The following is a 16,176-nucleotide window of genomic DNA, read 5'->3' on the forward strand; positions in this document are numbered from 1 at the left end:
CAGTAAATGAAAGAGCCTGAAATAAAAATCTGACATGTCTGACTCTAAAACCACAAAAGAAAAAGGAAATCTATTTTGAAAGCATCTGAAGTTAAGAAAAAGAAGTTTGCATTTATATTATTCCCAGAGGAATCGTTTTAGGCTTAATTATTATCTAATAAATACACTGAGAATTTTAATTCTGCCACATGAGATAATTTACTTTTTATTTAATCAGGATAACATCAGGCTTCGATCTAGCCCGTCATTTTCTAGTCTTCATTATCAGGATGCTGGAAACTATGTCTGTGAAACTGCTCTGCAGGAGGTTGAAGGACTAAAGAAAAGAGAGTCATTGACTCTCATTGTAGAAGGTAATAAAATACTTGGGCACTAAATCAAATTATTCTTTGAGAATTTTATACCTGGTTTCTTTTATGATCTCAGTTCAACATCTTATTTTAATTGTAATGATATTTCAGGCAAACCTCAAATAAAAATGACAAAGAAAACTGATCCCAGTGGACTATCTAAAACAATAATCTGCCATGTGGAAGGTTTTCCAAAGCCAGCCATTCAATGGACAATTACTGGCAGTGGAAGCGTCATAAACCAAGCAAGTATTTGTCTTCTTGTTCTATGCTGCACTTTGTCCAATGTGTTTTTTGTTTCTTCACGAGCCTACGCTATAGGTTGGTTTATTACCACATAAAATTTGCAGTGTATAGATTGGTTTGTTACCACATAGAGTTTGCAGTACATGCTCAGAGGAAGCTTTTGCTAACTTCTTAATTTTCCCAGAGGAAGAACATGGCTCAAAGAGAAATTTTATCCCAGGGCCATGGAGAAGGGAAGAATCATTGTGTCATGGTCAGTATCTGTTTTTAAAAGAATATAAATTGGGTATTACTTCATGATCATTCATTCCTGAAATTTGAGTGATTAAAACATTAAGATATACACTTTTCTGCAAAATAAGCTCATGAATCTCAGTATAAGTGGACTCTAATACTGTGCTCAACTAATGCACATTAGAGGTTATTTCTTCTTAAAACTATGTCCTCATGTAGGGATGGTGGAGAAGAACACAGTTACTGCTTATGAATGTGTGGTCTGACATGCCTATGCAGTGCTAGGGCCAGAATAAGGCAAGCTACATATATAGTGTCTAGGATGTGCCTTTCTGAACAAAAGGGTCATAAACCAGACCTCAATATTTGTACCTTTTTATTTTAGTAATAGTAAAGGGTTAAGGATTTGTTAACACTACCTGTTATTTTCTCTTACTATTAAGTCTTTGACCCTCCCCCTAAAGGAAAGATGAGAATCTCGTCTACCACTAGGGATTCAGAACTGTAATCCCAGTAAATTGCCAGTCTGCTTGGGTTGCTGACATACTTGTTAATTCCATTGTTCTCTACAACAGTCTTCATGTCTCCCTCTTAGTATAATCTGTAAAGGCTTCTCAGGAGCACCCAGAGGTACCAATGGATTATTTGAATCTTCTGTGCTTCTCAGATTTTGACCCAGTTGAAATTTGAGAAGACATATACAAAGCAAAGAGCTGCAAATTAATTTTAAGTTAAAATCTCCACTCTTCCTCTGTCCAGGGAAGTTGGGCCACTGTCCCACCTTACGCCATGCAGTTTTGCAGTGCAAAGTGGATTTTGGCTCTTTCAACTATAGATGATGCATGTATAGCTGCATAACTCTAGATATAGAAAGCCCTCAAAAGAGTAGGCACACTTGAAGTGAATGACTTCTGATTTGGTTAAGTGTGATGGGGACACACAGTAAGAAAGCATATAAGAGGAGGCAAAGAAGCTCTGGGCTCCTTAAACCTAGGAAAATACAGTTTTCTTGATTTGGAATAAAGACTTGAACCATCTAAATTGCCAACAATGTGCAGATCTATTTTTAGCATCAAAAATGGTTGTTTCTTTTCGACTCTATTGTTTTTGCTCTCTAGTTCAATTAAATGATAAGTGCAGCAAAGAAGAACCTTCAGGTACTGGTAATACAGACATAGAAAACAGAAACATAAGCACACAGTAAATTTTTGATTAATGAAAAGATATGAAGATTTAAAAGGCCATCCTAGAAATGAGAAAATGTATTTTGTAGAGTTTAAAGTAACAAAAACAAAGATTCAGCAAGAAACTCAGACGAAAAATGCTAGTACGAAGTGAAAAAATAGCAGGTAAATTTACTATGAGGATAAAAATAATAATGCCATCTTTCATTGTCAAGGAGAAAGATTGATTCTGGCCCACTGGGTGATATGTTATTTTTCTTGTTCTGGGTTTGTGCTGATGCATCCATAATCTTTTATTTGTTCCCTTCTCAGATACATGGTGAATCTGTTATTTTACAACTACAAGATATCTCTGCCCCTCCTCCACCCCCAGCAACTAGAAGATACCCAAAACAGGAGAATAGCTCTTGTCCTCAAGGCACTTACCGTGTAGTTGAGGAGAAAGCAAACAATATAGAAAGAGAAAAATGTAGGGAATGAGTTCATAAGATGACCGAGAAAAGAGTGCAAGTACATTATTTGTCTCAACCTTGTTGGGTTTAGGAGTCAAATCTTAGGGATGAGATTAAAGTAAATTGTATTTTATATTTGAAGGAATTAAATGCAGTGATTACCCTCATTAACACCTCACACACATCAGAGGGACAGCAATCACCGAAAAACCATCCATCCTCTGTATTTACAACAGAAAACTTTAGAAAAAAATGGTTTCACGTACCCGTGAGCAAATTATACATACATACATACTTTGATATAATGGTTTAAGATAAAGGAATTAATTCCCACAGTGAAGAACAGTGACTAAATTTATAAATAATTAAATTCATATATTTATTGGTGGAAAGTTGGTGGTTAGTCACCAATTAATTATTTTGAAACAAGTATCGTCAGGCCAAAATATTGACTAAACCTGAGATTCTATTTAAAAAGAAGAGCTTAATTAACTTAATTATTAGAATTCACAAAAGAAACATACACAGAAAATTCATTATGGATTTACTAATCTTTGTAGATATTGGCACACATGGGTCTTGATCTATGATCTTACATAGCTTTTGAACACCGGAATACTCCATACAGCACCACGCCTATCCTATTACAGTCATAATTACTCTTTCCTATGCTTTTTAATCCATTTTGATTTCTAAACCCACCTTTTTTCTTCTTTTTTCAGACAGAGGAATCTCCTTATATCAATGGCAGGTATTATAGTAAAATTATCATTTCCCCTGAAGAGAATGTTACATTAACTTGCACAGCAGAAAACCAACTGGAGAGAACAGTAAACTCCTTGAATGTCTCTGCTAGTGAGTATTTTATTTCTGGCATTACAAAAGTAAGAAAATTTGAAGTTATTCTTCATTAGTTTAAAATCTTCAATTCCATCTTCCTGTACTGCATTATGGTAAGTTTTATTTATTTATTTTGCATTTGGTATCATCATCATAAGGTTATTTTTTCTTTTTTCCTGTCCATTCTTGTACTATCCTTGTCTTGACAGTTAAATCATTTCATGTTTTATGGGTCAGAGGCCTTATCCTGTAAAGGAATAGTTCCCAAAAGCAACAGAGAACAAAAAATAAGGTTCTCTTATTTAATTCATGCTTTATGTTCAGAGTGGAGATAATTCAAAGATCATCTTAAAACATTTTTGTGACAGTTTTAAATTTGGTAAATTTTTAATTCCCTTTGATCTATTATTTTGCCTTCTAATTCTTTGTGGTATTTATCCTACCCTTATGTTGTACTAGAATGCCACAAGCTTAATGTCATTTAGCAAACTCGCAAGAGTGATTTTAGAATTCATGAATCTAGTTTACAAAATTGTTCCTTTTGTCATATCATATTTAAACTATAGCCAAAAATCAGATAAGTGAAACAATCTCAGAGAATGTGGAAAAATCTGTCGATGTTGAAATCAGGATAATACATACATACCAACAGCAGCTTCTTCAGAAAACAATTGTCATTTAATGTGAAATTGTCCATAATCTTCAATTCTATAGTTGTTCCTATTGCTTTGTCAACCTTAAATCAGGACTGGCCTAGAAGGAGGCTCAGTTCTGGACATGATGCTAACTGACCTGCCAAACTTTTATTCTTCATTCAGTTGGAAACCTGTGTATGACGTTAGCAGGCTAGGACTACACTAGCTGGGCATTAGCAAGAGCTAGGAGAAAATAATCGTCAAAATATAATGGTCCCTCACAGATTATGACTGGAATATAAAGGCCTAATGGATTGACAGGAGAAAAGAATCAAGCAAATTTAACTCTAAAATAGGAGCGTTGACTTCTCAGAATGCAATTCAGTGAATATTGATTTGTCCCACCTAGGAAGAGAACCTACCCTTTCTTCTTGAACACAAGTTTCTCTTTTTATGTTAACCCATTGAATGGTATGCTTCAGTTTTCTAGGCCTTGCAGTGACTTTATCAACATTTAATACAGTCGTTTTCAAATTCAGGGAGCACCTCCTGAGATGCCAATTTAGCATGTATGAGGAGAGGTCCAGGAATCTGCATTTTATCAAATGTCACTGGCAGTTCTGATGCATGCCCATGCACTTCGAAGATTATTTATAGAGTTTAATATTAGATAATAATTCAACACAGTGGTAATTCTTAAAATGGACTAAGAACATGGCACTATCAGAGTCACTTGGAGGGCTTTGCAAACATCATATATGTTGCTTCTTAATCTCGGAGGTATCCCCAGTTTTAACCTCTACTCCTACTACTTTGAGAACATCTCTAGTGGTAAGTCCTTGGCACTAGAGGATGACAATGAATTCTCATATATCGGGCAGGAAAGTTGAGAAAAGTTGATAAACACCACACTGTAGACTTCCTAGGTGCCAACTTGTTTCCCTAAAAACTAATGACTGTTAAAAGGTGGTGGATAGTGGAAAAATCAATATGGATTTCAGATTAATTCTATAGGTCATCAGTTATGAAATTTTCTATGGTAGATTAATATCTTTGCAGTTGTAGCTCCTCTCCTTTCCTTAAAACAAGATTAATTTCTTTGTAGGCAAGGTCATACTTTATTAAGTGTGATTTTTTTTTTTTACTCTTAGCTATAGAATAGACATTTTATCTTTGAGTATTATTACATCATACTATAATGGTAAAGGTGACTTTCATATATCAACAAATTTTGTTTTTAATTTCATATTAACATTTTTCATTTCAGTAAGTATTCCAGAACACGATGAGGCAGACGAGATAAGTGGTAGGTACTATGCTGCCGACTCTTCTTCCTTGACTATCAGCTCAAGATTTATGAAGTGTCATGGTATAAGTAATTTTCTTAGCTGTCCACAATTTTGACTTGAATTAAAATACCAAATCAGACAAGACAGTAAGAATGCTAAAATTTTACCCTTTAAAAATCACAAGTTTGCATGTTAATTACTGTAGTGAGCTTTAGTCATTTTTAATACAAAGTAATAGCTAGATTGACTTTCTGAAAATCGTTGGCATTGTCTGTAATTGCATGGACTTTTCTTCTTTGTTGCAGATGAAAACAGAGAAAAGGTGAATGACCAGGCAAAACTAATTGTGGGAATCGTTGTTGGTCTCCTCCTTGCTGCCCTTGTTGCTGGTGTCGTCTACTGGCTGTACATGAAGAAGTCAAAGTGAGTTGTGGAAAAAAGATCTTCATCGTTCATTGTCATTGACTTTCACTGGGAGAAAATACAATGTGCTAATTTTGCTCACTCCAGTCGTGCATATAATTTATACAATAAGGAAGATGTATCCCCCAAATCAGGTTGATTATATATTTTGTTTCAACTAATTTTGACTACACTGCCTTTGTCAGGGACATGGCCTGGGATACTGTTTCACATGTGTCCCTTTATTTGTCTCAATCAATAGTCTGAATTCAATTATTTGATTTTTTCAGTGCTTGAGTGAATTTTTTAAAGCATATACTTCCTAAAGGTCAACCACCATAGACCTTTTGGTTGAGGTTGGAGAAGGTTCATTAAAAGTACCTAGTACATCTTGTAGGGACTGCCAGGTGTCTTTGCAGTGACACATCTGGCCAGCAACGAAGCTGCTACTGATTATCTTATTGTTATTACTCCCATATTCTGGTTAGTTGACTTTGATCCATATAAGAGTCTATATCAGAGAAAAACATGTCATTATGTTAACTTGAGTTTTTAAAAATGGATTAGTCAAAGTACCAAGACTACTTTAAAAATGCTTTAGAGATGTTAAACGTTATTAGTTCTATGATATTACAGATAGTATGAACCTTACAAATTATCTAACAGTGGTTTATAAGGAAAATCCGATGAACCAACGAACATTCTTAACATACACACATGCCTTATACTTCTCATCATCTCACTGCCAACACTAGATTCAGGTACCATTGATAGGTGTGGGATTCCAGCATTTGCACTTTTAAAAAGTTTCACTGGTGATTCTGCGGCATGCTGCTAGTTTCAAACATGGGTTTTAAACCACCTTATCTTATAAATGTGTAAATTAATTTTTGCAATGGGATGTCTATAGCTAGTGGAACTTCGGACTTAATTTTATATTTTCCTTATGTCTGATATGTCCCCTTTAAAAAACGTAAGAAAGTTGACTTAAAAGAAAATCAAAAGAAAAATCAGATTTAAATCAGGACCCATGATCTCACCCTGTAAAGATGCCAATTCCAATGAAGCTATATTCAAATGGCGCTGCCATCCAAGGGAGGCAGAAGCTCTGAAATTTTGAAGTCACATAGCAGCATGAGCATGTATTGAGCTCATGTTCTCACAGCACATCTATAAAGTACATACCATTATTATTCATATTTTACATTTGAAAAATCTGAGGCAGAGAATGGTTAAATGACTTGCCTAAGGTTACATAGTTTGTAAGGCACAGAATTGTTATTTGATTTAAGGCAGTGATGTTTTAGAATCTTTGTGTTTAAGGAGTAGACCATACTTTCTCTCACTTGCTTTATTTTGTGCCACATTAGGCAGAAACATTTCTCCTGTTGTGTGTTGTCACTGATGCACACGATGTCCACTCTCACATTATGGCACAACTGCTCCTCATCTTGGCCTTTCTCTCCTTAGTCTTAAGCAGCCCACACCAATACTTGGTATATGAGTCAGGATTCTCCAGAGAATCAAACCAGTAGAGGGTGTGTGTGTGTGTGTGTGTGTGTGTGTGTACAAAGAAAGTTTTATTAAAAGAAATTGACTGACATGATTATGGAGGCTGAGAAGTACCAAAATCTGCAGTCAGGAAGCTGGAGACACAGTAAAGTTAATGTGTAGTTCCAGTCTATGTCCAAAAGCCTGAGAACCAGGAAGGTGTAAGTTCCAGTCTGAAACCCAGATGGGCTAAAACCCAGGAAGAACTAATGTCTCCGTCCCAGACTGGAAGCAAGAAAAAATGTCCCAGCTCAAGTGGTCAGGTACGAAGTTCCCTCTTCCTAAGACTTTTTTGTTCCATTCATATCTTCATTGACTAAATGAGGCCCACCCACATAGACGAGGGCAATCTGCTTTACTTAGCCTACTGATTCGATTCAAATGTTAATCTCACCCGGAGACACCCTCACAGACACAGCCAGAATAATATTTGACCAAATGTCTGTGTACCACACGACCCAGTCAAGTTGACACATAAAATTAACCATCACAACTTGGTAACAAATATGTTCTTTTTCTCAATGAACATTTTACCTATAAACACTTCACATGGGTTTGTGTCCATGGCATCTATAGAAAATTCGGAAGACCTGTGCTATGTAAGTGAAAGGAAAAGCAAACAGTTGCCCAGAGGCAACATCCATTTTATAGAAGTTCTCCTTCTATGTGTACAGGTTTCCTGATATTGAAACCTTATCCTCCCTTTATAATCCATGACAATTTACTCACAAATCCAACAGCTTGTGTTCTGGGGTATTTTCATTTTATTATTACTTCTGAATACTCCACAGTAATTTTATTTCTTAAAATAATGAAAATAAAATTTCCCTGTATCTTGAAAATTAGCTGGAAAAAAAACTATAATTCTCTACATTAGGGTCAAATAAATGTTAAATTCTTGGAGCACCCCCAACATCCAGTATCTCATCAGACACCATTTGTCCCTCTATGAATAAAATAAATTTGTGTGTGTATGTGTTCTTTCATTTGTTTCTTCATGTGGTAACCCCAAATTAAAATGATGGATAAATACATGCTGGACACTGACTTCATGGTGTCTTTAGGTGAAAGCCTCAAGCATTTCCTTTAAAGTAGTTCATTAAATTAAGCTCAACTTCTACCACCTGACCTGAACATTCATCTAAATAACTGTTACCTAATTGAAAAGTTCACCAACTCTGACAGAGTTGATATTATTGGTAATCAAAGTAATAAATTGCAATTCTCATCTGAAGCATCAAGGCTTTTTATTAAGAATTTGTGGAATACTTCAGATTTGCTAAGTGCTTTGCATTCCTGATTAGTTATTCCTTGCTTGTGCCTTCTGAAATAAGCCAGCATTTTTGGAATATGAATTAGTCTTCTTAACCCTTCAAGCTGCTCATCCAGAGTAAGTTCAGATTCATAATAAGATCTTTCAAGTTAAGAATGTCTAAGGCCATTTTTGTGATACAGCTAGCAAAGCAGTGAAATTTTAGCAACATTTAGCGAAGTTCTTTGCATTGATAATTTTAAAAGTCATTGGAGAAAGATAAGAGAAACAATCTTTTATTTCTAGTAGAATTTAAGAATACATTTGCTAATATACCTAGTGGCTATTTAGCCAGCATTCACTCTTTATTCCACTAATAGAAGCTAAATATTTTTATTATAATTTTCCAAAATGGAAAACTGGAGCAAGAAAGACTTAGCAATTGTGTTCTTTTCCCATTGTGAAATGACATATTCATTTAGGAGTAAGGACTCATGACTCTTTTGCTGTTTTAATCCATATAACTTCCCAATGGAAATTTCTTGTTAAAAAAAAAACTGAAGATGTTTTGATGATGAGAATAGATGACTCTGATTTTTTTTTTTTCCATGTATGTAGGGTATTAACTATCAGAGTCAGGAAAAGGCATTAATTAGTCCACCCTATATCTAGTTGTTTAACAGGTAGAAAAACACTGAAGAACTAGAGATATTTCAGTCGTTACTTTCTACTATGTTTTCCATTTCTCTCATCCTTGTCCTCCAAACATGGTTTTTAGTTCTACAGGAAGTTAAGTGTTACTGTTTAAGATCCATTCCTATCTTGCATATCTCATAGTACAAGAACTAATGAAAAATTAAAAGAGCTGAAGTTAAAGGAAAAAGGTAAAGGCAGAGTGATGTAGCCACAAACTTCTTCACAAATATATTAGGACCATAATTTCAAGGTTGGTTGTATTTAAGAGACTCTGACCTCCATACTTCTTAAAACTAAACTGGAAGCAAGTGTTAACCAAACATTTGTAATCTCAAAATAGTCATTGCATAAATCTTGGAAATTTACTGAGAGATTTACCTTTTGCAACTATGGAACTCGAGACTATTTTCATGAAAGGTAGTGTGTAATATATAAATAACCCGGAAATCTAAAAGTCAGAAATACCCTTTGTTTGTTCTGCCTTACACGATGCTTTATTATTCCAGTACTTACTTGGAAGAAAACAGAGACAATCCTAAATTGGCTGAAGGGCTAAAGAGGACTTGCCTGCAACACCGAAACCTCAATAAACAATGTTATGTTAACATTGTTAAAATTAACAATGTTAATTAAGCCTTTCTAGAATCCTCCCTGTTGGTGTCTCTTAATATATGGAACAGGATCTTGCAAGAAAGTTGATTTTAACCGAATTCTATTTCCCAGTCAATACTCAGCTAAAAGCAAATATATGTTCTCATAAAGGAAGAGGGACTCCTCACTGAATAAATTGAAAAGATAGTGCTGGAGGACCACTTACAGCACATTTTAAGTGACTTTTCTCATTTATCACTACATGAGAACCTACCGTTTTTCTCTTTTTTTTTGGTATTTTTTACTGAAATCCTCAACAATTTAATGAGGTACATACAATTAACCCCATTTTGTAGTATCTAGTCTCAGTGGGATTAACCTGCTCAAGATATCATAAGTAGTGTCTTATTCCAAATTCCATATAGTATTTTCAAATCTATTGTGCTGCCTTACTAGGACTTTTTTGGAATTAAAATTTTAGCTCTGACTTTGATTGGCTGCTGGCATTTAATTGGTACTATGGAGGAAAGGGTATGATCTTAAGGGCAGGCTGACACAGCCTCTCTCTCCACTTGTATGAGAAGTCAGACTAATCCAAACGTTGACTTCTCTTTCTCTACCCATGACCTAGCAAGCTGCCAGAAGGAAGAAAAGAAAATACCTCACTATCTTATCAAACCATAAATAATAGAGAGGACTTGACAGGAAATAAAATAATGTGGAAATGCCAGAGTCTCCATCTAGTCAATCACAGGGTCACCGGCTGCTCACACAGCAGCACCATCCATGGCCCTCTCCTCTTCTACTGCATGTGACCTGAAAGTTTCCACAAGGAAGAAAGGGCTTGCATCAAAATATAATGTGTTCATATTTCAAAATTTCCTCTCTATATATTCATTTCATTTTTTTAAAAAAAAGATCACACTTGTTTTAAATATGTTTTCCAAATGTGAAGGAACAAAAAAGTCCCATTCTCTGGCATGAGACAGGCTGTATGTGTCCCCTCATCTACCCTAAAGAAACATTTTGAGTTGTGATGCTGAGTGTATGCAGGTGACTTCCTGTTTTCATGCACATTCAGTATAGTTGCGTTTTTTTTGATCCCTCAGCCTTTTTCCTAATGGTTGTCATATTCACTATTGACCAAGATGGAAAAGCCATTTTCTGTTTTCACTGAGGACACAAGCATTACCTATTTCTTTGTAGAGTCTTAGAAATTCTAAAGATATATAATTTTAGTGAGGAATTTCTTTGTAGAGTCTTAGAAATTCTAAGATTATAAAATTGTAAGTTATATTAATAAGACCAACTATTTATTCTTCTCTATTTCCTTCTTCAATCAAGAAATTGCTTACAACTCTCAGTGGGGATTAGTGTCCTGCTCTCCTCCTCTAGTTTTTCATTAAACTTGGCCCAAAGGGACACTCCTTCTACTGAGCTATGACCAAAGAAGGAGAAAAAATAACCATACTGCTGGGCATGACCCTAACTACCTGTACAGGTGTCAATGGCCAGTTTGCCGGAAGTGGTAATGCTACACTGCCAAGATGCCAGTCCTAAATACCAACAGCTGTGGTACCTTCTGTGGTGTGAGGCAGGGATGCTCACGGAAAACACTCCTCTAACTAGCAAGAAATAAGGATTCCTCACACCCCCTCTAAGAGAGTTTTCAATTTGTTATACAAACCGAAAGCCTGCTTGGAAAACCTAAAATCTCATGTACTCTTTTATGTGTGAATTATTTTAAGTGAGTATTGCTTTGGTTTTCTAAATACAAAATTCTATTATAGTATTTTATTGGACTTTTCCAAATGGTACTAGCCAGATTGTGATTTACTGGTTGCAACCACCACTGTCATCCCCTTCACTTGTCCTGCCTCCTCCATCCTCTCACTACATATTGTTCAATTAAAGGCATACTTAGGGGATACCCCCAAAGCAGTCCCCTACCCCTTTTGAGATCTCAAAACAAGTATAGAATATTGGGAAAATCTCACCAAAAAAGATTTTAAATCTTCTGAAAAGTTATTTGAAAGTAACTTTAGCCCCTTAAAGGCACTGTGCTTAAGGGAATTACACAGAATGAGGAGTTAAGACTTGGATTTAAACTCTCTTCTGCTGCTCAGTAGCTTTATGGCCTTGGCCTAAGCTCCCTGACTCACCTTCAATTTGGTGAGTCCCTGCATGTAACCTGCCAGCTGCTTTCACATACACTGTCACATTTATCCTCACACCAGCTCTATGAGGAAACCCTGTTGTTTCCCCTATTTATAGATGAACAAGCATGCTTAAGAGGAGGGGTTGTCTAAGATCTTGGAGCTCAGACTTAACACATGAGGATAATAATTCAGGCTTGCAGACCCCAAGGCCGAGACCCCTCTCTGCCTTGCAGCTTAGACTAGAGGGTCACCTTTAGTGCTTCTTCCCACATTAACTTACTATGATCCTGTAATTTAAATTTTCTCTCATATTTGAGGTTATTAAAAGAGGCACTGATGAGGAAAATTTAAAATAACCATCATAATTTATATTTTATAAATTATAAAATACATGTATATATAATATATACACATATATACATATATGACATATATACATGTATACATATATACATATAACATATATACTTATTTATATACACATATACACATATATAATATATACATATATTACATACACATATGTATATATTATATATTATATACATACATATACATATATACACATATATATATATGCTATTATAACAAAATACCATAAACTGGGTAGCTTTAAAAAAAAACAGAAATTTATTTTTCACTGTTGTGGAGACTGGGAATTTCAAGATCAAGGCACCAGCAGATCTAGTGTCTGGTAAGGACCCACTTTCTAGCTCATAGAGGCGTCTTCTTGCTATAACTTCATGCGATGGCAGGAGGCAAGAGAGCTCTCCAAAGTCCCTTTTATGAGGGCACTAATATCATTCATAAGGGCTCCACCTTTACAATTTATTCATGTGATGTTCATATCATCTATTTCAGGGGGACACAAACATTCAGTATATAGCAGTGACTACTACTCCTGTCAAGATATAGAGCATTACATCACCCTAGAAAGTTCCCTTAGACTCCTTTTTTGTCCAGCCCCATCATCCCTGTCTCCTTAGGAAACCACTGTGCTAACTGTTATGACCAGAGATTGTTTGGCTAATCTTGAACTTCATACAAATGGAATTATAGAGAAGGTACTCTTTTATATTGAGCTTCTTCCCCTTAACATGTTTTTGAGATTTATTCATGTTGTCACATATATGAATGGCTTCTTTTTTTATATTGCTGATAGTGTTTAACCATTAGAATATGCCGCATCTTTAAAATCCATTCTCTTCTTGGACTTTTGGATAGTTTCCAGTTTGGGCTACTCAGAATACTATAGCTAAAATAAACATTTTTATACAAGTGTTTTTTGTGGCCATATGTTTCTGTTCTCTTGGGTAAAAATCTAGGGGTGGAATTGCTTGATCTTCCAGCAGACATTTGTTTATGGGAAACCGCCATGCAGATTCCAAAATAGTCATCCTGCTTACAACGCCCACCAGTCACATATGAGAGTTTTAGTTCCTTCACATCCTTGCCTAAATCTGGTGTTATTCTGTTAAATTTTAGCCATTCTATGTGGTGTGAATTAATAATTAGTTTTGGTTTTAACTTGCATTTCCTTGAGATCTAATAATTTTAAGCTCCATAAATGTATAGGCTATCTTATATCTTCCTTTGCGAAGTGACTATTCAAATCTTGTGCCTATGATTTTTATTGGTATTTGTCTTTCTGTAATTGATTTGTAAGAGTTATTAACGTATTTTGTATTAAAATCCTTTGACATATGTAGATATATTTGAACATTTTTTCCCAGTCTGTAGCCTGGTTTTCCTGTTCTTAATGCTGTCTTTTAATAAGCAGAAATTATTCCTTTTGATGAAGAACAGCATATCAATTTTTCCTATTATGTTAGTGCTTTTTGTGTCTACTATATGAAATCTTTGCTTATCCCAAAGTGGCAAAGGTATTTTCCTGTGTTATTTCCTAGAAACTTTTAAACTTTGACATTGAAGGGTATGATCTATCTAAAATTTGGTGTCTAGTGTGAGATAAAGGTGGGATTTTGTTTGGTTTTTGGGTTTGCTATATCTATTTATCAAGCCATTCCAGCACTTTGTTAAAAGGACTTTCTTTCAGCCTTAACATATTTGTCAAAACTTAATTTACCATAATAGTATGAGACTTTCAACTGTGATAATCTGGTTGTTTCAGAGATCTTATTTCTTTGCATGTTCGTATAAATTTTAGCAACTTGCTAATTTCTGTGCCACAAAAAAAGTTTTGTGGAATTAGCATTGCTTTTAATGTACAAATGAATTTGGGTAGATTTGACAACTTACTAATATTTGGTCTTCACATCCATGATCATATATCTCCTCATTTACTTGGCTCTTTTCAATTTTTTTCTGAGTAATATTTCAAATTTTAAATGTAGACATTTGATATGTCCTTAAAAGTTTATTCCTGAATGTTTATACATATTGCAGCTATTATAAATACAATTAATTTTGTAATGTTTCCAATTGTTCCTAGTAGTATGTGAAAATGCAATTAATTTTTCATGTGGAAATGTATACTGCCATCTTACTAAATTACCTTGTTAGTAGTCATATTAGTTGTTTTGTGGATTCCTATGTAAACAATGATTGCATCTGCAAATGGAGATAATTTTATTCCTTCCCTTCTACTTTATATACCATATATTTCTTTTGCTTGCTTTTTTTGCACTCATAGGCACCTCCAATACAAAGCTGAATAGAAATGTTCAGAATGGACACTTCGCGTGTTTCCAGTCTTAGAGGGCAAATTGCTCAACAGTTAACTATTATGTATGATGTTAGCTGTATATCCCTACCCAGAGTTAGTTAAACTGCAGAGTTAAGAGTATAGTCCTCCAGATTACCTAGTCTGCCCAAGAACTCTGACTCCAACTGCAAGGAGTTAGGGTCCAACCACAAAGTAAGAGGGAAGAGTACACACAAGATCACCCTTACTTCTGACACCAAATGCAAGTTTTGGTGTTTCCCAAAATAATCCTCAGGTTTGATAATTAGTTAGAAAGATTCACAGAACTTACTAAAATTTTTATATTCCTGATTATATTTATTACAAGAAAATGTTACATTAAAAATCAGCCAAGGGAAAAACAAATAGGGCAGAGTCTAAGAGGATTCCAAATGTGAAGTTTCCATTGTCCTCAGGAATACATTATTCTACCAGCATCGATGTGTAACAAAAGCATGGAGTATAGCCAACCTGAAAGGCTCACCCAAACTTTAGTATCCAGAGTTTTCACTAGGCATTATTACATAGGCATGATTAATTGGTTGAACTTAACCTCCAGCCTGTCTCCTCCTCAGGTCAGGCTGATATCACATAGCTCAAAGTTCCCTCCCTAAACTACGATTGGTCTTTCTAATGTCATTATACCCCACCCTAAGACTGATTAGTGTAGAAGGCCCTGCCCTGAGACATCTCATTAGCATAAGCTATCAGGTGTAATTTAAGGGAGCAGCATAGATAAGAAAACCTGTATAACTCATAAAATTCCAACTGTTTAGATGTTGCCTCCCAGCAACTGAAAACAAAGGTCAGATATCTCTTTGGATGAAGCAAAAAATTCTTTACTACAAAGTATCCTTTATCAGGTTGAATAGCTTTTTTACTATTCCTAGATTACCAGTAGTTTTTATCACAAATCGTTGAATTTTCTCAAATGTTCCTCTATATCTATTAAAATAATCATACTGTTTACTCTGTTAATACGGTAAATTACATTCTTTGATTGTTGAATGGTAAGCCAGTCTTGCATTCTTGAAATACATCTCAGTCTATTACGATGTATCATAATTTTTATATATTGATGGATACTATTTACTAACATTTTATTAACAATTCCTTTGTCTATGTTCATGAGGAATATTGGTCTGTAATTTTCTTTTCTTATAACATTCCCATCAAGTTTTGGTACTAGAATAATGTGGATGTTATAAAGTGGATCGATAAAAGGGCCCCATCCTCTTCTTTTTCCGAGTTTGCTAATTCATTAAATATTTGATAGAATTCAATAATGAAACTTGAGTTTTCTTCATGAGAACTTGCTTCAAAACAAAATGTAATTTTGTTTTGTTTTATTTTGTTTTTTCTGTTTAAGACAAGAGTTTCACTCTTGTTGCCCAGGCTGGAGCGCAATGTCACGATCTCAGCTCACTGCAACCTCCGCCTCCCAGGTTCAAATGATTTTCCTGCCTGAGCCTCCAGAGCAGCTGGGATTACAGGCATGCGCCTCCATGCCTGGCTAATTTTTGTATTTTTAGTAGAGATGGGGTTTCTCCATGTTGGTCAGGCTGGTCTCGAACTCCTGACCTCAGGTGAT

The 16,176-nt window shown here is 35.1% G+C and overlaps 1 protein-coding gene across 9 annotated transcripts in view; it reads left to right on the forward strand.

Moving 5' to 3' along the window:
• Positions 1-16,176, forward strand: part of ALCAM (activated leukocyte cell adhesion molecule) — a 210,156-nt gene that overhangs the window by 180,509 nt on the left and 13,471 nt on the right. For 3 of the 9 annotated variants that reach the window (XM_055260233.2, XM_063630598.1, XM_063630601.1), the window contains exons 10-14: positions 218-353; positions 462-599; positions 3,193-3,321; positions 5,209-5,247; positions 5,536-5,653. In XM_055260233.2, the coding sequence (XP_055116208.2) occupies positions 218-353; positions 462-599; positions 3,193-3,321; positions 5,209-5,247; positions 5,536-5,653 (560 nt within the window). Of the gene's footprint in view, positions 1-217; positions 354-461; positions 600-3,188; positions 3,322-5,208; positions 5,248-5,535; positions 5,654-16,176 lie in introns of those variants that run through there. The other 6 variants (XM_055260234.2, XM_063630597.1, XM_063630600.1 and 3 more) reach the window with 4 other exon arrangements.

The sequence above is a fragment of the Symphalangus syndactylus genome, chromosome 21 (genome assembly GCF_028878055.3).
Source record: "Symphalangus syndactylus isolate Jambi chromosome 21, NHGRI_mSymSyn1-v2.1_pri, whole genome shotgun sequence".
Lineage (NCBI taxonomy): Eukaryota > Metazoa > Chordata > Mammalia > Primates > Hylobatidae > Symphalangus > Symphalangus syndactylus.